The following is a 22,115-nucleotide window of genomic DNA, read 5'->3' as shown; positions in this document are numbered from 1 at the left end:
AAGGACAAAAGCAAGAATCACATAGCATATCACAAATTAAAAACAACGGCTCAATCAATCAAAAATAGTGCGTATAAACTATAAAGCTACAAAAACTTTGCATCGATATAATCACTAAAAAAAAAAAAAAAATTCAATAAGTAAAAAAAGACCGAAGAAACAAAAAAAGTCTCCGGCGAAACCAAAAGATTTCAAATTCTTTCAAACTGAATCGTCATGTTAGCCGCGAAGCGATTGATTCAGAAAGCTGTGCAACACCATCAGGTAATGAAATTCCAGCAAACTCACTGTGCACTGTGAACTGTGCACTGTTTCTCACTCTTTGCCGCTTTTGCTTTTCGAAATTCACTTTCCATTTTCAAACAATCCGTGTTGTTTTTGTAGTTTTACTTGAAATGCGATTGATCTAGGGTTTCATTTGTCACTGAAAATTTCCATAACTGTCCAATGCTATGCGTTCCTTCTTTTCTCTAAAGCTATATTCAATATAAATTTTTATTTTATATACTAATTAAGCATTTTCATTGTGATTCCTAAGCTATAATTCTCGAATCTACCAGAAAATTAAAGAAAAAAAAGAGTTCGATGAAGCTCAAGCTTAGTTATATATTGCTAGTTGTTACAAATAGAGTCCAATTTAGTAACGATCGGAAATGTGTGTGTGTGTGTGTGTGTGTATTATTTTCATGGTGCTATGTTCTTAGCTGAAGAACTTGCTAGGGATACATTAGGAGTTTCACTGATCATTGAAATTTTTTCAATTTCTTTGAATTTGTTTTTTGTTGATCTTAAAAGAGCTCAATGTGTGATGTTATATATTGTATATGTATATGAACTTTTTAGGGTGTCACTGATTATAGAGATTTGTTTGTTTGTTTTTGTTTTTTGTTTTTTGTTTTTTTTTTTTTTTGATTTAGCGTAAAGTGCAACATGGTGATTTGACAACGGAAGACTTGGATCCGCGGATTTCTGTTCACTATGGTGTTCCATCTACGGCTTCGGTTCTTGCTTTCGACCCCATTCAGCGCCTTTTGGCCATTGGGACTCTGTGAGTTGAAATATGTAGTCTTTGTTTCTGGTATTGGTAGAAGTTTAAAGCTACAAGCTAGGTTTGATATTGTTCGTTAGTTATTTTTGAGTATCCGTTTGATACTAATATTAGAATATATGATAAATTCCGTATTACTTAGGTTTTTTTTTTTTTTTTTTTTTGGCAAATGTGATTTTAAATCCTGAGGATATTCTCTTTCCTTTTTTGTTTTTAGCAGCAGATTGATACTTAGTATCTTTTGGCAGTTTCTACAAAACAAGGCATATATAGTCAGCATTTCAAATGACAATGATATTCAGGTATTGGATCTTAATCATATGCAAATTTCATATATCTTATCATTATCCAAAAAAAAAAAAAAAAAAAAAAAAATCTATTTCATATCTACCATGTCTTTAGCTTTTGGCATTTTGGAAGAATTACTAGATAATCTTGTTGAATTTTCACATTTTATGTCTTCTTAAGATTGTCGTGAATGGTCATCCACATCAAATGTCTCTTCATTAATCATTTAGTGCGGTTAGTGATCTTTTGGTAGTTTTTTTTTTCAACTTCAATATTCCTTTCNTGGCAAATGTGATTTGTCTATTGATAAATTTTGCAATTTTAGCAAGATGATGCTCATTATGTCAAATGATATATCAACATCTATATATTGTGGCGCATATAATTGACAATAGTGAACTGAAATTGACTAGTTTCATGTGCTGCCTGTTTGGTTCAACTTATTTTTCAGCCTTTTGAAAAGGTTGTACCTAGAAAAAAGTGAAGTTTAAAAAAGCAGTACTTTGAAGAAGCGAAGTTTCAAACTGCAGTGCCAAGCGGGCCTTTGTTGGTTGGTAGGATTGGTATCGCTATCAGGCAATTTAACCTTGCTGCACAAAAGTTTCCTTGTGCAAAGTAATAACCGTGTGCACGACATTTATCATGACATTAGAACTCTTAATTGCATCATTTAGTGACTTAAATTAACAAATGGAGAATGCAGGGCACAAAATGGTTTCCTTATTACTTTGATTCTACTGCAGGGATGGGAGAATTAAAGTTATTGGTGGAGATGGTATTGAAGGACTTCTGATATCCCCAAAGCAACTGCCTTACAAACACATAGAGGTAAGTACATTTAGTATTCAGTTGATTTTAATGTTTGCAAGTACTTTTGATAGAGTCAAGGGAGAATACTGCTACCATTTTGACAAAAAAGAAAATGTCAATCTTAATATGAATATTATCAAGTTAATGCTTGCAGTTTATCCTTAAAAAGGAAAAAAGAAACCTATTTCAGCAGCACTTTTCTATTATGAAGTCTCTCATATTTAACAGAGAAGCAGCTAGAGGCTTGATGCCATTTAGAATCAAATATTTGCAGGAAGTCAAGAAGCATATCCAAATATGATACAAAAAATCATACCTAACTTCTGATGCTGATTTTTGAATGATTCATTGAAAAACTTGGAATATATAAAATATATTTTTATCAGTAAAAAGTTAGTAGTTCATTAAAAGATGAAAAATGAGAGTCACAATATACAGGAATTATACTACAGTACAAATCAAGAAAAAGAAAAAGAAAATAAGATTCAGCATACAGAGATACTATCTATCAAGGGCAATAAATCTGAAGGACAATCAGGGGATATGGAATGAGCCTGATGCCATGAGAGTAGCATCCCCAGAAACTGGGTTTAAGCATTCCTTCCTGTCATAGAAACATACAGATAACATGAGTGATGTTGCTCTGGTCGACATAGGCAAAAATAGGTTCTCTTTGCACCTGTAAAGGTTTTTAAATGTGAGTGTTTGGGAGTACTACAAGATAAAAGTTATAACAATGTTGATTTTGTTACTGATATGCTATACATAGCTTGGACAACTGGATAAGCCATGTTGAGTTTTAGAATGCTGTTATTTTAGAACCAGTAGGCAATGATAGTTGATGAGAGCATTATCAACCATTTATCTTTACAAAATCCTGAGGATATTCTCTTTCCTTTTTTGTTTTTAGCAGCAGATTGATACTTAGTATCTTTTGGCAGTTTCTACAAAACAAGGCATATATAGTCAGCATTTCAAATGACAATGATATTCAGGTATTGGATCTTAATCATATGCAAATTTCATATATCTTATCATTATCCAAAAAAAAAAAAAAAAAAAAAAAAATCTATTTCATATCTACCATGTCTTTAGCTTTTGGCATTTTGGAAGAATTACTAGATAATCTTGTTGAATTTTCACATTTTATGTCTTCTTAAGATTGTCGTGAATGGTCATCCACATCAAATGTCTCTTCATTAATCATTTAGTGCGGTTAGTGATCTTTTGGTAGTTTTTTTTTTCAACTTCAATATTCCTTTCAGAGGGATACAATTCGAAAGTTCATTATTTGGTTCTCATCCATATGCATTGTTTTTGGTAATCATGTATCAAAACAATTAAAACATTGCACGAACCCTTCGATAGTGGTGGGTGATACTTAATAACAGCAACACAGTTGACTTGGCAATCTATGTCTTTCATCAGGTGCTATAGTTTTAAATGTTAGGGAGGTGCTTACACGTAAAAGTGTGTTTATTTATTCAATCGTTTGATAGCTAATTTATTTTTGGCAGGTTTGGGATCTTGCGAGCAGGAGTATAGCTGATTCTTTACAGTGGGCATCCAATATAACTGCTTTTTCTGTGATCAGTGGCTCCCACTTCATGTATGTTACTGGCAAAAATTTAAAATTGGTAACAGATCATATTAATCAGGTATTTGGCAATAACTTCTTGAAATGTTTACTCTATTACTACATGCAGGTATGTTGGTGATGAGCATGGTTTGATGTCTGTGATAAAGTTTGAGGCCGAAGATGGAAAACTTTTTCAGTTGCAATATCATATTTCTGCAGGTTCTATAAGTGGTAATTTCTCCTTCTCTTTGTTTTTAATGGTTGATAAGAATAATGATGTGATGATGTGACAGTTGCTAGCAATTTTCTACCAATTTATGAAGTCAAGTATTACTTTCGTTGTACAAACTTGTTCTTAGATGCCACAAAGATGCAAGTGGATGTGAATTCTGCTACTTGATATGGACAAATATGTCAATTCAAGCCAAAGAAACTTTCTTTCCCAATCCCTCCATTGCTGAGTTCAGCAATGTAATTCCTTTTTATTTTTTGTCAATTACAATCTTTTTAGGGTCGTATCTTTTGTTTAACACATGGTATAATGGTATCATACTATCATGTGCTAAGAAATTTCTTTTGGCCTTAAGTGCACCAACCTGATAATTGATACATATTCCTTCTCCTTGCTGGTGCAGTCAGTGGTCTTTGATGTATGTGCCGAACTCAATAGGTCATGAATTGGAATTTGATGAGTATTTACATGTGTATTTTTACATTCATTTGAGTTGAGATACTACTATTTGTTATCTTAGGACTGACATGTAAGATTGCCAAACGAGCTATTACTCAAATGACATTTCCTCCTTCCTTAATGATGGCATGGAGAGGAAGGTCATGAGTTCAAGACTCATGGGGTGCATGTGTAACTTATCAATAAAAACAAAAGAAACTAACATTTAAGATCAATTAAGCATGCATATTTATATGATAACCCATCAAATACTTATGTAACTGAGAGCCTTATATCTTAGGAAAGGCTTAGCCACTTTGAGGACAAGTTCCTTGGATTTCATTTTAATTTAACTTAACATCAAATATACATATAACAATGACTGGTTTAGTTCTGTTGGTATGCACCTATTGCTTTGAGTTTATATCACTAATTTTTTTAGGCAGGTGGGTTACATGCTTTTGTGATTAGCTACTCGACCTGTATGTCTTGTATTTAGTTATCGAACATATGTGGTTCTAATTTGCTTCAATCTTATTTACTGCATCTGTTTTGTGCTATTTAACAGAAGCCGCTGGGTTCCCTCTTCCTAATGACCAACCTATCATTGGAGTTCTTCCTCAACCGTGTTCTTCTGGGAATAGGCAAGATGCAAGCAACATTAAGGCTTTCCACTTTACTTTCCTGCTTTTGATTCTGAAACAGGAACGGTTTACAATTATTTTATAATGTTGCCAAATATGTTACCTATTCAGGAATATTTTGTTTTTAGATTAACGTACTAAATTGCTAACGGTTTAAACTAATATAAGCAGAAATTATGCTTAAATAATGCCCAGCCATGGCTCTCCTAAAGTTATTCTTTCAAGTGTAACAAAAAAGATTAGAAAATCTGTTTGTTTGAAACCCATGATTAAAGTTCCATGTTTCTCACTAAGCAATGAGTGATGCTTTCAAGTCTTTTTCTCTCCTCTGTATAATCGCTTTCATTCATTTCTTATTAAGGCAAGTATTAGTGTCATGTTTGCAGCTAAAACCACTGTCTCTCTTGGTCTTGGAATGTCTTATTGATTAAAGGATGTGATCAAAGTTCCTCAAACTCATGTATACACTCCCCATTAGAGGGTAGTCTTGGTCATCTTTAGATTTCAAAAGGAACATCATATCAACTTTTTTCAATGTCATGGTAGGGATTGAAGAAGCATTGGACATTGTAGGGGATAATCTTATTAACTATTGGAGGTGGAGGGATTATTGTGATATTCATTAGACGGGCAGACTATAGTGATATGGGTAGTAGTAAATAACTTCAGATTCAGTCCTTTTTTCCTTCTTGTGTATAAACTGATTAATGTTAGTTGTTCTATGTCCCAAGAATATATCTAGTCATTGATTTTGTTTGGCATGCAATATAGCTATTTACTAACATTAGTCTACATGATGGAGTTAAAATGTTATATCCTTATCACTTGAGACAATAAGATAGATGATGAAAAATATTACAGTATATTTTGTCTTTTTGGACTTATTGCAGTTCCTTTTTCATTCCTTTTTTTCTTCTCTTTTTCAGAGTATTGCTTGCATATCAGAATGGATTGATTATTCTTTGGGATATTTCTGAAGGTCAAATTCTCTTTGTTGGAGGTGGTAAGGATCTCCAATTGAAGGATGGAGTTGTTGATTCTTCAAGTGAAGTGGACGCTAATCTTCCGGATGCTACATTGGAACATCATCTTGAAGAGAAAGAGATAAGTGCTCTTTGTTGGGCATCTTCCAATGGGTCCATTCTGGCTGTGGGATACATTGATGGAGATATTTTGTTTTGGAACACATCATGTGCTGCATCTAGTAAAAGTCAACAAGCTTCATCATCTAACAATATTGTTAAGCTACAATTATCATCTGCAGAAAGGAGACTCCCTGTCATTGTCTTACAGTGGTCCAAAAACCAAAAATCCCATAATGATTGTGATGGCCAACTTTTTATCTATGGTGGTGATGAAATAGGATCTGAAGAAGTTTTGACGGTGTGTTATTCATCTCTAGCTATCTAACATTATCTTTAATATATTTAATTTCATACGGTTGTATTAAAGATTTGATGTAGTTACTAAAACTCCTAAGCTTTCTTGGAAGATATTTTTATTTTTAGAATATATCGATGTAATTAAAACTGTTGCGAGCTTGTCATAAACAAATAAACAGTTTCAATGAAAAGTTGCTTTCAAAGCAAAATTCTTTCTTTTTCTTTCTTCACAGAGAGAGAGAGAGAGAGAGAGAGAGAGAGAGAGAGAGAGAGAAGAAAAGAATAGAAAAATAGGTGAAAAAACCAAAAAAATAACTGGGGGTGACAACGCTGGTTAAGATGATAGTATGACTGTAATTAAAAGTAAAGCATGCAAACTTTTGTACGTTTTTAATCTCTTGTAGATTTAATCTCTGTACTTCTACCCTGGGATTCAGAAAGAATTTCTGGTCTCTACAATGTTTCAGCTTGACCACTTTCAAATAGTAAATATGATTCCTTTGGCCCAATTAGTAACAATGCTGACATTTTCATAGTTTGTTGTCAGTTGAAATGGGTAGCTGAAATGGTTTTCTACTAGTTTGAATTTCTCCTAGCATCCAAAATCAGCTCTTTAAAATTTCTCAATGTTGCAGGTTGTATCTCTTGAATGGTCAACGGGGACATTAAGATGTGTTGGTCGTGCAGAGCTTACACTTAGTGGCTCTTTTGCAGATATGATTTTATTAACAAATGCTGGGGCGATGGGGGTAACCAAAAAGCTGATCTCTTTGTGTTGACAAACCCTGGGCAATTGCATTTCTATGATGATGCTAGCCTATCTGCCTTAATATCTCAGCGTGAGAGAAGACCATCCATCTCTGCGATGGAGTTTCCTGCAGTGGTACCATCATCTAATCCTTCCATGACTGTGGCAAAGCTCAGTAAGATACCCACTGGGGGGACTCATCAAAGGCTCTGTTAGAGGTATTTCATTCAATTATCTATCTCTAAAGATAATGAGGTTGAAACTGTGAATCTAGTAGGTTATTCTGTTATGAGAAACTAGTAGCTCATATATGTGTGTCTGTCTTATATTTTCCGGCTCATTTCTATATTATCATCTTGTCTTCTTTTCTGTTCTCTCAGGTGGCCTCAGTGTTATGAAACTTGCCCTGACTGGAACCAGTGAACCTAGCAGGTTATGATGGGCTGCATATTATCTTTAATCTGAATATTCCTTTCAGAGGGATACAATTCGAAAGTTCATTATTTGGTTCTCATCCATATGCATTGTTTTTGGTAATCATGTATCAAAACAATTAAAACATTGCACGAACCCTTCGATAGTGGTGGGTGATACTTAATAACAGCAACACAGTTGACTTGGCAATCTATGTCTTTCATCAGGTGCTATAGTTTTAAATGTTAGGGAGGTGCTTACACGTAAAAGTGTGTTTATTTATTCAATCGTTTGATAGCTAATTTATTTTTGGCAGGTTTGGGATCTTGCGAGCAGGAGTATAGCTGATTCTTTACAGTGGGCATCCAATATAACTGCTTTTTCTGTGATCAGTGGCTCCCACTTCATGTATGTTACTGGCAAAAATTTAAAATTGGTAACAGATCATATTAATCAGGTATTTGGCAATAACTTCTTGAAATGTTTACTCTATTACTACATGCAGGTATGTTGGTGATGAGCATGGTTTGATGTCTGTGATAAAGTTTGAGGCCGAAGATGGAAAACTTTTTCAGTTGCAATATCATATTTCTGCAGGTTCTATAAGTGGTAATTTCTCCTTCTCTTTGTTTTTAATGGTTGATAAGAATAATGATGTGATGATGTGACAGTTGCTAGCAATTTTCTACCAATTTATGAAGTCAAGTATTACTTTCGTTGTACAAACTTGTTCTTAGATGCCACAAAGATGCAAGTGGATGTGAATTCTGCTACTTGATATGGACAAATATGTCAATTCAAGCCAAAGAAACTTTCTTTCCCAATCCCTCCATTGCTGAGTTCAGCAATGTAATTCCTTTTTATTTTTTTGTCAATTACAATCTTTTTAGGGTCGTATCTTTTGTTTAACACATGGTATAATGGTATCATACTATCATGTGCTAAGAAATTTCTTTTGGCCTTAAGTGCACCAACCTGATAATTGATACATATTCCTTCTCCTTGCTGGTGCAGTCAGTGGTCTTTGATGTATGTGCCGAACTCAATAGGTCATGAATTGGAATTTGATGAGTATTTACATGTGTATTTTTACATTCATTTGAGTTGAGATACTACTATTTGTTATCTTAGGACTGACATGTAAGATTGCCAAACGAGCTATTACTCAAATGACATTTCCTCCTTCCTTAATGATGGCATGGAGAGGAAGGTCATGAGTTCAAGACTCATGGGGTGCATGTGTAACTTATCAATAAAAACAAAAGAAACTAACATTTAAGATCAATTAAGCATGCATATTTATATGATAACCCATCAAATACTTATGTAACTGAGAGCCTTATATCTTAGGAAAGGCTTAGCCACTTTGAGGACAAGTTCCTTGGATTTCATTTTAATTTAACTTAACATCAAATATACATATAACAATGACTGGTTTAGTTCTGTTGGTATGCACCTATTGCTTTGAGTTTATATCACTAATTTTTTTAGGCAGGTGGGTTACATGCTTTTGTGATTAGCTACTCGACCTGTATGTCTTGTATTTAGTTATCGAACATATGTGGTTCTAATTTGCTTCAATCTTATTTACTGCATCTGTTTTGTGCTATTTAACAGAAGCCGCTGGGTTCCCTCTTCCTAATGACCAACCTATCATTGGAGTTCTTCCTCAACCGTGTTCTTCTGGGAATAGGCAAGATGCAAGCAACATTAAGGCTTTCCACTTTACTTTCCTGCTTTTGATTCTGAAACAGGAACGGTTTACAATTATTTTATAATGTTGCCAAATATGTTACCTATTCAGGAATATTTTGTTTTTAGATTAACGTACTAAATTGCTAACGGTTTAAACTAATATAAGCAGAAATTATGCTTAAATAATGCCCAGCCATGGCTCTCCTAAAGTTATTCTTTCAAGTGTAACAAAAAAGATTAGAAAATCTGTTTGTTTGAAACCCATGATTAAAGTTCCATGTTTCTCACTAAGCAATGAGTGATGCTTTCAAGTCTTTTTCTCTCCTCTGTATAATCGCTTTCATTCATTTCTTATTAAGGCAAGTATTAGTGTCATGTTTGCAGCTAAAACCACTGTCTCTCTTGGTCTTGGAATGTCTTATTGATTAAAGGATGTGATCAAAGTTCCTCAAACTCATGTATACACTCCCCATTAGAGGGTAGTCTTGGTCATCTTTAGATTTCAAAAGGAACATCATATCAACTTTTTTCAATGTCATGGTAGGGATTGAAGAAGCATTGGACATTGTAGGGGATAATCTTATTAACTATTGGAGGTGGAGGGATTATTGTGATATTCATTAGACGGGCAGACTATAGTGATATGGGTAGTAGTAAATAACTTCAGATTCAGTCCTTTTTTCCTTCTTGTGTATAAACTGATTAATGTTAGTTGTTCTATGTCCCAAGAATATATCTAGTCATTGATTTTGTTTGGCATGCAATATAGCTATTTACTAACATTAGTCTACATGATGGAGTTAAAATGTTATATCCTTATCACTTGAGACAATAAGATAGATGATGAAAAATATTACAGTATATTTTGTCTTTTTGGACTTATTGCAGTTCCTTTTTCATTCCTTTTTTTTTCTTCTCTTTTTCAGAGTATTGCTTGCATATCAGAATGGATTGATTATTCTTTGGGATATTTCTGAAGGTCAAATTCTCTTTGTTGGAGGTGGTAAGGATCTCCAATTGAAGGATGGAGTTGTTGATTCTTCAAGTGAAGTGGACGCTAATCTTCCGGATGCTACATTGGAACATCATCTTGAAGAGAAAGAGATAAGTGCTCTTTGTTGGGCATCTTCCAATGGGTCCATTCTGGCTGTGGGATACATTGATGGAGATATTTTGTTTTGGAACACATCATGTGCTGCATCTAGTAAAAGTCAACAAGCTTCATCATCTAACAATATTGTTAAGCTACAATTATCATCTGCAGAAAGGAGACTCCCTGTCATTGTCTTACAGTGGTCCAAAAACCAAAAATCCCATAATGATTGTGATGGCCAACTTTTTATCTATGGTGGTGATGAAATAGGATCTGAAGAAGTTTTGACGGTGTGTTATTCATCTCTAGCTATCTAACATTATCTTTAATATATTTAATTTCATACGGTTGTATTAAAGATTTGATGTAGTTACTAAAACTCCTAAGCTTTCTTGGAAGATATTTTTATTTTTAGAATATATCGATGTAATTAAAACTGTTGCGAGCTTGTCATAAACAAATAAACAGTTTCAATGAAAAGTTGCTTTCAAAGCAAAATTCTTTCTTTTTCTTTCTTCACAGAGAGAGAGAGAGAGAGAGAGAGAGAGAGAGAGAGAGAGAGAGAAGAAAAGAATAGAAAAATAGGTGAAAAAACCAAAAAAATAACTGGGGGTGACAACGCTGGTTAAGATGATAGTATGACTGTAATTAAAAGTAAAGCATGCAAACTTTTGTACGTTTTTAATCTCTTGTAGATTTAATCTCTGTACTTCTACCCTGGGATTCAGAAAGAATTTCTGGTCTCTACAATGTTTCAGCTTGACCACTTTCAAATAGTAAATATGATTCCTTTGGCCCAATTAGTAACAATGCTGACATTTTCATAGTTTGTTGTCAGTTGAAATGGGTAGCTGAAATGGTTTTCTACTAGTTTGAATTTCTCCTAGCATCCAAAATCAGCTCTTTAAAATTTCTCAATGTTGCAGGTTGTATCTCTTGAATGGTCAACGGGGACATTAAGATGTGTTGGTCGTGCAGAGCTTACACTTAGTGGCTCTTTTGCAGATATGATTTTATTAACAAATGCTGGGGCGATGGGGGGTAACCAAAAAGCTGATCTCTTTGTGTTGACAAACCCTGGGCAATTGCATTTCTATGATGATGCTAGCCTATCTGCCTTAATATCTCAGCGTGAGAGAAGACCATCCATCTCTGCGATGGAGTTTCCTGCAGTGGTACCATCATCTAATCCTTCCATGACTGTGGCAAAGCTCAGTAAGATACCCACTGGGGGGGACTCATCAAAGGCTCTGTTAGAGGTATTTCATTCAATTATCTATCTCTAAAGATAATGAGGTTGAAACTGTGAATCTAGTAGGTTATTCTGTTATGAGAAACTAGTAGCTCATATATGTGTGTCTGTCTTATATTTTCCGGCTCATTTCTATATTATCATCTTGTCTTCTTTTCTGTTCTCTCAGGTGGCCTCAGTTATGAAACTTGCCTCAACAGTGACTGCAGTTAGTGCTGCCAAGTGGCCCTTGACTGGAGGTTTACCCAGTGAATTGTCTATTACTAAAAATGATGGGGTTGGGAGAATTTATTTAGCAGGTTATTCTGATGGGTCAATTCGGATATGGGATGCCACATATCCTGTCTTATCTTTAATCTGTCTTTTAGAAGGCGAGGTTAGAGTTCCATCAAGTATTTCTGTCATATTCTGTCACTTAATGAATGGAGGATATATGTTTAATAGTGAATGATCTCATCCGATTGGTAGGTACAAGGTGTGAAAGTGGCTGGTTCAAGTGCTCCAGTAACAAAGTTGGACTTCTGCTCCATCAGTTTAAGGTTGGCTGTTGGCAACGGATGTGGTCTGGTGAGATTTCTTATTGGATTCTTCATTCAAGGCCATGAGGCATTGCACTATATTATTGTTTATTGTATTTTTGACTTTTCTAGGTTCGTCTCTATGACCTCAAAGGCTGTTCAGATGGGACACACTTCCACTTTGTCACAGAAACTAAAAATGAAGGTGATCTAGATGCCATTTATCCATAATGGGGTACACCTCCATGTTTTCCTGAAGTGTTGCGCTGTTTTTCTTTTATCAAGACAATGCAAGTTTTGGCTTTAGTTATGACTTCCCGTCACAGGGAAAAAATCAGAAATAATGCATATAAAAAATTCAATATGATGGACTTTGGAACTTCAATATTTCCAATGGCCTACATCAACATAGATCTTAAAAATTTATATTTTTTTTTGGGAAAGGACAATTTTGTTTAATGCTGATTGGAGAAAGATTGGTTGTCCAAAATTTGAGTGGTTAAGCTTCTAAATTCATCTTTCAAAATTTGCAGAATGTTATATGTAGTTATGATATTGAAAATTAACTTATTTACAGATGATGCCTGTATTTGATTACGAAGTTTAGAAGAACCATTAGCTGAATATGAACAGGTTAAAAAGTTAGGTGATTAAATGATGTGTATGTGAGTTGTTAAAGAAGAAAAGTCATGCTTCTGACTCGGTAATTGAGGAGTTTCTGCGAGCAAGAGTGGACCAGTTTCCTTTGCAGATCTCTGAACTAAGACTAGGACTCTTTTGCTTACCTTGCTTGATTTGCTAGCCAGCCAAATTGTAGACAGTTGAAGACAAGCTAGCTTTTTAATAATACCACCATTGATTCCTTTAAACCGATAATGAGATTATTCTGAATTTGTTTTTTATTTATTCAAGTACTGCAATATCTTGATATAGTTTCTGTATCTGGATATCTTTTGCTCCTTTATCTTGAAATACAACAATAAAATCCTTATTTTCCCAAATAAAGATTGTTCAACTTGCTTCACAGTTTACATTTTGCCTCGAGGAAAAGGACCTCAATGTAGAGCTGTTTTTTGCCTTCTTAATTCCCCAATACAAGCACTACAGTTTGCAAATTGTGGAGCTAAACTTGCTGTGGGATTTGAATCTGGTCGTGTGAGTGATGTCATCTAGTTGTTTTATTTCACCTCTTTATTGTTATAATGAGTTTGGTGATTAGCCGGTAATTTCAACCTTCTTTATTCAGGACTTCTGAACATATTGCCCCTGTTACAGGTTGCAGTGCTCAACACAAGTTCATCGTTGGTTTTGTTCTGGATAGATGGTGTGTCCTGCTCTAGCTTTCCAATAATTTCAATTACTTGGAAAGAACTTACATATACTCATAGCCTTGTCAAAATCCCTAAGCACTCTGAAACAAAAGTCCCAGCCTCCTCTGCAGAGGAAGTAATATTTGTATTAACCAAGGATGCAAAGATTAATTTGTTTGAAGGTGGTACTGGTAAAATTATAAGCACTCAGCCATGGCACTTGAAAAAGCCATCAGTTGCAATTTCAATGTATGTTATAGGCAAGTACAATTTCCTTCTGGGAGCAATTAGATAATTTTAAGTTTAGTTTCACTTATTATAAAATTCTAAGATATTTTGCACTCCAGCTGTCAGTATCTCTGTCTCTGAATCATCCAATGAGATGCAGCTGGAGTCCCATGAGGATAGTGCTACCAAGAACGAACCTATGCCCAATAGTACTACAGTTAGCAGAAATTCACATGAAGGTGAACAACAGCCCTCTTCAGAAACTGCGTGTTCTGAGGAAAGATTGTTGGATTCAATTCTTTTGCTTTGTTGTGAGGATTCATTGCACTTGTACTCTACGAAATCTGTGATTCAGGTCCTCTATCTGCCTTTTTTATTTTAACTTACAGTATTATAAAATTTCCATTTGCAAGCTAATTTGATATAATTTTATTAGGGAAACAATAAATCCATTCGTAAAGTGAAACATGCAAAACCTTGCTGTTGGACAGCAACTTTAAAGAAAGATGAAAAAGTTTGCGGACTGGTCTTGCTGTTTCAGACAGGTGTAATTGAAATCAGGTAAGTGCCGTTTTTTCTTTGCTTTTGTGCTTACCTCAGTAGAATTATCAACGAAATAATATTTACAGTTGTAGGACACCAACCATTCTTTTGATTTATCATGCAATTCCAATGGTTTTGATAGAAATTTCTCTCTTCCACTCTTGTTATGATAGCATGTTCAGCTAGCATCAGTAATGTTTAAAATAATTGGTACTGGTGATAACTTTCTTTTGGCAGATCCTTGCCAGATTTAGAATTGGTGAAAGAAAGCTCCTTAATGTCAATTTTGAGGTGGAATTTTAAGGCAAACATGGACAAGACGATGAGCTCTTCTGATAATGGGCAGATTACACTGGTATTGCTTTTGTGAATGGGGATGTGTGCATTTTTCGGCCAAAGACATGTTTTCACTTCTTAGATCTTGCAGCCTGCAAGTTTTGTATTTTTTTATTTATTATTTTGACTTGTCTGATGTTGAGGAACTTCCATAGGCAAGTGGGTGTGAATTGGCATTCATCTCTTTATTAGCTGGTGAAAATGATTTCAGGTATATTTCAGAAGCTAATGTGGCAATACATTCATGAAGTCAGGCATGAAGATCATTTTATAACTTTTAAATAAACAAGATAAGATTTTACAAGGGACTATGCTGTGGTTTTATAGGATTCCAGAAACTTTGCCTTGTCTCCATGATGAAGTTCTTGCAGCTGCTGCAGATGCTGCCCTTAGTTTCTCTTTAAATCTGAAGAATAAGCAGGTTCAAAGAATAATACCCTTTTTTCTTTTAAGTTTTTATTCTGAAGGCTGTTGATGTTTTTTACATAGGTTTTCTGACTTTGTGTTGCTACAGGGTACTGAACCTGGCATTCTAGGCGGTATCATCAAAGGTTTTAAAGGGAGAAAAGTTCCCCATACTGAGGATTTTATTCCAAATCCTAAAGTAAAATTTTCTCATTTAGAGGGCATATTTTTGAAGTCCCCATTCTCAGACTCGTCTCCAGCTGTTACAGATAATCAGGAAGCTGAGGAGCTTAATATAGGTTTTGATCTGTCCACCTGCCCATACACTGTCTTCCTTTTTGTTGTCTTCTTGTTTTTACCAGCCCTCGAACCTTTGGGCTTGGACAACAAAACTTTCTACCCAACCACCAAGGCAACAAAGAAGGCTGGTTTTTGTTGTCTTCTTTTGTTTGGTTCTTTTTAGTTGAATCTTTTTCTTGGCTAAGCTTTTCTGTTGATTTTTTCTCACTCTATGTTTTTGGTACAGATGACATTGAGATAGATGAGCCTCTACCAGCGGCGTCTTCTTCATCTCATGAATTTCAAAATATAAAGACAGGTAAATCTGACTTTTTAATCTTCATCTAATGCATGTTTTGACTTGATCGGGTTGGTATTAAAAATATTGTTTTCCTCCTGCAGAGAAGGGGACAGAGAGGGAAAGATTATTTCAAGGGGGGACTGATGATACCAAACCCAGACTTCGAACACCTGAAGAAATCATAGCTACATATAGAAAAGCTGGGGTAATTTCATATGATGGTTTTAGTTTAACTAGTACTGTTTTCCATAATTTAACAGCTCACTGAATGGATTGTCTTATTATCTGATGTGGTAATTAATTTAAGGATGCTTCTTCGGTGGCTGCACATGCTAGAGACAAGCTCGCACAGAGGCAGGAAAAATTGGAGGTAGGTTATTCATTGGATATTTCCATAAGAAATCATTTGGTCTGGATTGACTGTGTTGCTTTACCCTTGGTTACTTTCCTAGAGAGAGAAAAAAATGAAGAGAAAAGTGTGACAGTTTTTATGACTACTGTATTGATGTCAAGATTGAATTTACAGTTTAATTATATCCAAGTTAATGAATATTTTATTGATGACATTGTAGCCCAATAGTTCTCCTTCCTTTCAAGAAGGTACTAGGGTTAAACCTTTTAAATAAATGGATTTGTGGCTGTGGAGATTACAGATGATTCCATTCTTTGGAAAGACAAAAAATTATACTCCCACCTCACCTCGTCCTTGGAATTTTATCAACTTCTCTACTAAAACTTCTTTACTGAGGTGGAAAGTTCTTGAGTGTTGGGCAATCACTTCCACATGGGGTTTACCTGCAACACCATTTTTATTTGAAGTTGTGAAAAAGAAAAGAAAAAAATTTGCAGTGTCACTAAGCTTATTTCGAATTCAATTCCAGTAAGTAGCACTTCTTGACTGGCCCCTGAACTAGCTTTTCTTGTTTCGTGCATCAGAAAATTAGCAGGCGCACTGAAGAGCTACAAAGTGGAGCTGAAGACTTTGCATCATTGGCAAATGAGCTTGTCAAGACCCTGGAGGCACGAAAAAAATGGTGGCATATATGAAAAGAAAGTCCGGCTTATCTGTGTGCTTTAATATTTAAGAGGCAGGAGGATTACCACAATACCAAAAATATTCTCAGAAACCTGCAATCGGCTTTCAATAAAGAATGTGATTTGTAGGCTTTAATCAAGCTGACAAGCAAAAGTCCATGCCGTATATGGTGTATCTGAGTTTTCAAAAGCCTTTCATGTAAATTGTGTAACTACGGCATAAATATCATTTTTGGAGAGTAAAACAAGACAGATTTTTATTGTTTTATTCATTGTACAAGATTGAGAAAAATGACAAGTGATTGTCTAATTATTGTACAGGATTGAGAAAAATGAAGGTAAATTATCTAGTTGATAACTGATTTCACAGCACAGAAGAAGCCATCGGTGTCATTGGTTTTGCATTGGTGTGGGCCTGAGTGCATGGTGGCTCAGCAAGTCTGATGTGTACATGTATCTGTTTACCACCAACCTAATCCAAAATTTGTAGCTTCAAATCTTCAATGAAGAATTAATCAAACTAAAAGAATCTATAGCTTCAACTCTTCAATGAGGAATTAATCAAACGAAGAGACTACATCAGTAGGTCCTTCGATGAGATTTGAGGCTCACCCACTTCCAAGATGATCTCTTACCAACACCATGGCAATGATTTTTTGAGCACTGCAAGCCACCGAGTTCTTAAGTGATCTCTCACCAACACCTTCATAGCACCAAACTTTCTCTTGCCCAAAGCATGGTGATTGGCAAAACAATTACTTAGTTAATGCTTAATGTTGCGTTATGCTAGATTTTTTTTTTCATCTATTTGAAGAAAAGAGGCCATAGTGTGATGTATTCAATCAGAATTCTCCAACTTGAGTACTCTTAGGTTCCAGAGAATAATCCCATGTGAATTAACCCTCCACTTTTCACTATTCTATAGAGAGAGAGAGAGAGAGAGAGATTGAGGGAGTGCCTGATTCACAAAGAAATGTACAATTCAATTGGAAGAACAAATTTTGGGAGAATTGTTAAAGAGTGGTCATCTAATAAATGAGGAAAAAAGAAGTGCCTGATTCACAAAGGATTTTTTTTTTTTTTTTTTTTCTTTTTTGTAAATTATATCAGACACATGGCGATGCCAAAATTAAAGGGTATGTAACCATTGTTCAGTACATGATTAACAAGAAACGTTACAGGGGTTAAAAATTCACTATGACAGCATTTTCCTCAGTATGTCACCGCAAATTTGTGAACAAACTTCAGCCTCCACTGGGCACTAGGACCAGACACCTCCTCCTATACCATCCACAATTCTCGAGCTACTAAGTTTCCTGCCAACAAGATCTCTCAGCTCAATTTCGCTAGGGAATCTATTCTCCTTCAGCTTAGAGAAAACCTACAGTCCAAAGAGGTAAAAGTGATGAGAACCACGCAAAATTGAAGAGTTTTTCATGTGTCACAATAACTGCCTTAAAATCAACCAAGAAGACCTCAAAAATATCCCAAACTGGTATCTGACATTGAGTTTACTACTAAAGCAGGGTCAACAAAAATATGTTAACTGGACCTAAAAAGTGAGCAAAATCTATGTATTGAAAGAAGATAAGGAGTTTACCAGTTCACCATTACAATATACTTCAAAAGCACCAGAACTCTGCAGGAAGGATTGGATGAAGTTCCCCAAAAGCCAAGTGCTTGCAATACTTCGAAATTTATTGGCACGCAAGGAGTAGAACCAAGGAGGTGGTGCCGCAAATCCCAACCTTGGAAAAATCTGTTCACCTGCCATTATTGTCCCAATAATTCCAAATTGAACAACAGGTACAGCTTTGCTTAGTAGGCGTTTTGGAAGTGGAGGTGGGTGGTTTGCCAGAACAACATTGATCCCAGGAAATGATGTGTCTAGCATGTTCTTCATTGTTACTGCATTTCCTCTGCCACAAGAAACATAATTTACATGTGAGAATAGACAGAACAACAACTGCCACCACCACTAAGCCTTAGTCTCAAAATTTTGGGGTTAGCTATGGATCCTCAACAAACTACTCATGGTCAGCCACATGAATTCAAATTTAAGAGAGAACACCAATGATCTTACAAAGTACGTGTCCAAAATTTTAAAAGTGAACCTATGTATAGATTGATGTAATTCGAAACAGTTTCCAATTACAACAGCAAAGTACTGATGGATACAGTAATTTGACCTAGTTATTATTAACAACCACAATGGAGCTGACATCACCGATTTAAATTATACTACTGTCACAAGTAATAGTTTGGGCGATATTTAGAGTTTAAACAATATAAAAATTATAGAAACTACTACGATGACAATTAAGTTATATTCGCGATCAAAACTGTCAAAATAGGAAGGCAGACGAAGTAAAACATTTCACAGAAAGAAGAATTGACAAAATTAGTCTGCATAAACTTACATATTTTAGAACATATTTCCAAAAGCAAGACTCTACTACCAGAAATTGAAGAGTATACTAAAGTTCATTGACCAAGGAATTCTAAGTTTCTAACATCAAGATGCAAACCTATGACTTGTAACAGTAATTTAGCAACACGAGTTGCGAATCCACACAATACACATGTAGAATTTAAAGTCAATAGTACATATCATAACACACCATTTCTTCATCAATCAGTTTCACCCTTTTTTCTTTTCCTATATTTCCTTCTCAAAATGGACGACTTGGATATAAAAACCACACAAGTAGTGTGCACACATCAAGACAGCTAAACAAAACACAATTAGTTAGTCAATTATTTGATGATTAGAATGAGCTCAACACAATAGTTTGGTCTTGTTAACGACTAACTTAAGACCGGAGTTCACGGTATACTCAATCTTCTATTATGAACTGTAAACCCACAAATTCATAGCAATTATGTAATTTTCTTAACATTTAGGATAAATTATACTTTTTGTCCCTGAAATTTAAAATCAGAAACATTTTGATCCCTCCATAACACACCCCATTTATGAAATTTATGTACCTAACAATAAAATTTCTGTTTAAATACATACATATATGTACACTTTTTATTTGTTGAAAAATAATCTAATGTTAGGTACACTTGCTAATAAAACCCATAAAAAATTTGGGATAACCTGTAAGAACAGGAAGAGCAAAAGTTGATGTTGACAGTGCTGCCCAGACTAATTCCTCCACCAACAATGCCACTTGATTTCTGCATTTTCACCCAAAAAATCAAACAAAAATGTTAGGTACATAAAATTTTTTCTCACACGTAAACTGCCAATATGGGCACAACCCATTATACTATATGTTGCAAAAAAAAATGTGATAAGAATTGTAAAATTGAGAGGAGGACCTGTGTTGGAAAATGAAGAGGTTGGTTGAGAATTGGTTGTTGGGTAATTGGGTTAGGGGGTTTGTAATGGAATTGATTAGTAGTGGGTACTTTTGGAGGTGGGGGTATGAAGAGGTTTACAATGTCTGTACAAAACAGAAACATTGGTATACCCAACAGAAATAACTGGGCTCGATCCATTGGAATTGGATTTGGAATTACTGGAAATTTGAAATCCCAATCAATCAGAACCAAGGAAACAGCAACAAGACCAGAGGGAAATAGAGAGATACGGACTTTTTGGGGGTAATGATTAATGTAAATTTCAGGTGAAGTGAAGGGTAAAATTGACAAAAAAGAAAAACAAAAAAATCCAATACGGGTCTCTCGGGTAGTGACGTAGCGCGAACCAATCGGTTGATCCGGATGCGGTTGAACAAGACACGTTTTCTCGCCTTATCTGGCCTTAATTTTTGGTGGGTGTCGTTTACTCTTGAAAAGAAAAAAACAGTGTCGTTTAGGAATGGATTAAAAGGCAACTAAAACTTTTTTTTTGTTTTTGTTTTTTAATAGGGCAAATTACAACTTATCCACTTGTAGTTTGACCGAAAGTTAAGTTACCTGCTTATGGTTTGAAATTTAATACTTTACCCATATGACGTTAGCCTAGTTAGATTTCTTTAACTTACCTTTGTTAAAAACATGACTAAATACTTGTATTATGAGATTTCAAATCACAAGTAAACAACTTAAATTTCGATCAAACCTTAAGTGGGTAAAGTGTCAAATTTTAAATCATAAGTAGACAATTTAAATTTAAGCTAAACTACATGTAGATAAGTTGTATTTGCCATTTTTTTATTAAAAAAAAATGCATATAATTCTTGATTAATTAATCCTTCCTAATAGTAAAAGTATGAAATATAATATTTCTTGGTTTTATTAAGTTGGAGTTGTGGGAGAATTAGACTGATTGAATGGAGGTATAAACATTGTTGAGGTTTAAAAAATCACAACACCCAGGCCCAAAGAAATAACACAAGGGGCCATAGAAAGTGAATCTAAAAAAAAGATTGAGCCTATCGTGAGAGAAAAAAAAAAAAGTGGTAAGCCCAAAAGGCTTGAAGCTCAAAAGCCATAAAGGGACAAGCCTTAGAGCCTACGAAAACAAAAAAAAGGGAAGAAAAGGAAAAGACCTAATCTGTCAAGACCAGAAGATTGAAGAGAGTCCAGTGTAAAGAACTGAGCCGGGACCCCCAGCGGCTACCAAAGGCTTGGGATCCTCGGGATGTGTAGCACAGCTAAAATAGGATCAAGACAGCTCAAAGGGAATACCAAAAAAACACTAGAAATGAAGGGCATATATGTCATTCTCAAGCACCTAGAGATGTAGCAAGAAAGTAGAAAAGCCAAGAGCAACTGATCACGACGCAAGGGAATGGTACCCCTGGGGAATCCAGAATGAGGAGCTATAAAAGGAAGCAGCAGGAAAGATCTTCGACCCAGCAGAAATGGATTCCGTTCACCTGGGAAAAATGACAAAAAGGGAGGACGGCCAAAAGCTGGGTCTGAAAAGGTAAGAAGTTTTGAGGAACATGAAATTGAGAACAACTCCCTAAGTACACCTTGGAATGGAAATTCAGCCATGGGCTTTCAAAGAAACAGCACTTAAAGGAGGAGATTATGAGAAACAGGGAAAGACTCAGCCTTTTGAGTGATAGGCACAAAATGGGCTCTAGTTCCCAGGGAAAAAAGAGAGGGGAATCAATAGTCTACCGGGACTCTAGAATGACACTATAAAAGGGGGGAAGCAGTAGTGAATAAGCACAGAAAAATTACGGAGAGAACTCTGTCAAATTCAAGGAAAAAATAGTGAAATATCTCCCAGTATTCCAGAAACAGCCACTATAGCACATACTTGGATTCAAAATTTGCAAGTCTTAGAGACTTGAATAACTATCAAAGTCTGCAATTTTTGAGCTTATTTGAACCTTGTATCACGTTTTAGTGAGCATACTATAATCACAATTAAAAAAAAAAAACTAATAAAGTATTTCTTATTAACTTGAGGATCCCTAACAATTGTTTTGTGTATTTCCTGAATACTTTGCACTCCTTTGTTGTTTTCATTATTATTCAATACAAATATTCTCGTTTTTTTTTTTTTTTTGGCTAGTTTATGTGTATTGTAGGAAGCTTGCCCTGTGCACCATTTGGTTCTTAAACAG

General features: G+C 35.1%; 2 protein-coding genes across 3 annotated transcripts; one reads left to right on the top strand and one right to left on the bottom strand.

Moving 5' to 3' along the window:
• Positions 1-56: 56 nt before the first annotated feature.
• Positions 57-16,958, top strand: LOC112005644 (uncharacterized). Of its 2 annotated transcripts, XM_024037936.2 has the most exons (24): positions 57-264; positions 918-1,048; positions 2,080-2,164; positions 3,088-3,141; positions 3,664-3,755; positions 3,853-3,956; positions 4,964-5,039; positions 5,966-6,422; positions 11,298-11,630; positions 11,793-11,999; positions 12,092-12,190; positions 12,274-12,346; positions 13,169-13,296; positions 13,417-13,711; positions 13,799-14,034; positions 14,116-14,240; positions 14,460-14,577; positions 14,714-14,769; positions 14,886-14,979; positions 15,073-15,262; positions 15,490-15,561; positions 15,645-15,748; positions 15,851-15,913; positions 16,480-16,958. In XM_024037936.2, exons 1-24 carry the CDS (start codon positions 217-219, stop codon positions 16,588-16,590), a joined length of 3,351 nt encoding a protein of 1,116 aa, XP_023893704.1. In that variant the 5' UTR covers positions 57-216; the 3' UTR covers positions 16,591-16,958. The 2 variants fall into 2 exon arrangements, with proteins under 2 accessions (XP_023893704.1, XP_023893710.1); XM_024037942.2 differs by lacking the exons at positions 57-264; positions 918-1,048; positions 2,080-2,164; ... (3 more) ...; positions 4,964-5,039; positions 5,966-6,422 and adding exons at positions 7,879-7,991; positions 8,089-8,192; positions 9,201-9,276; positions 10,205-10,661.
• A 630-nt stretch (positions 16,959-17,588) lies between these two features.
• LOC112005583 (selT-like protein) lies at positions 17,589-20,189 on the bottom strand. Its single transcript, XM_024037879.2, has 4 exons — positions 19,909-20,189; positions 19,685-19,764; positions 18,179-18,497; positions 17,589-17,959 (listed from the first exon to the last, which is right to left on the bottom strand). The coding sequence occupies exons 1-4, from the start codon at positions 20,086-20,088 to the stop codon at positions 17,840-17,842; spliced, it is 699 nt and encodes a 232-aa protein (XP_023893647.1). The 5' UTR covers positions 20,089-20,189; the 3' UTR covers positions 17,589-17,839.
• Between the last annotated feature and the right edge of the window lie 1,926 nt (positions 20,190-22,115).

This window comes from Quercus suber, unplaced genomic scaffold (assembly GCF_002906115.3).
Source record: "Quercus suber isolate HL8 unplaced genomic scaffold, Cork oak 2.0 scaffold_180, whole genome shotgun sequence".
NCBI lineage: Eukaryota > Viridiplantae > Streptophyta > Magnoliopsida > Fagales > Fagaceae > Quercus > Quercus suber.
This window is presented reverse-complemented; position numbering and strand designations above follow the sequence as displayed.

Excerpts from the sequence above, each read along its gene's own strand:
- LOC112005644 (XM_024037936.2), top strand. The coding sequence starts at position 217 with ATGTTAGCCGCGAAGCGATTGATTCAGAAAGCTGTGCAACACCATCAG. Across the intron at positions 5,040-5,965 it reads CCGTGTTCTTCTGGGAATAG|AGTATTGCTTGCATATCAGA; the intron begins GCAAGATGCAAG and ends TCTCTTTTTCAG. Across the intron at positions 14,241-14,459 it reads ACAGGTGTAATTGAAATCAG|ATCCTTGCCAGATTTAGAAT; the intron begins GTAAGTGCCGTT and ends TTCTTTTGGCAG.
- LOC112005583 (XM_024037879.2), bottom strand. The coding sequence starts at position 20,088 with ATGGATCGAGCCCAGTTATTTCTGTTGGGTATACCAATGTTTCTGTTT. Across the intron at positions 19,765-19,908 it reads CTCTTCATTTTCCAACACAG|AAATCAAGTGGCATTGTTGG; the intron begins GTCCTCCTCTCA and ends GTGAAAATGCAG. Across the intron at positions 18,498-19,684 it reads TGCTCTTCCTGTTCTTACAG|AGGAAATGCAGTAACAATGA; the intron begins GTTATCCCAAAT and ends TTCTTGTGGCAG.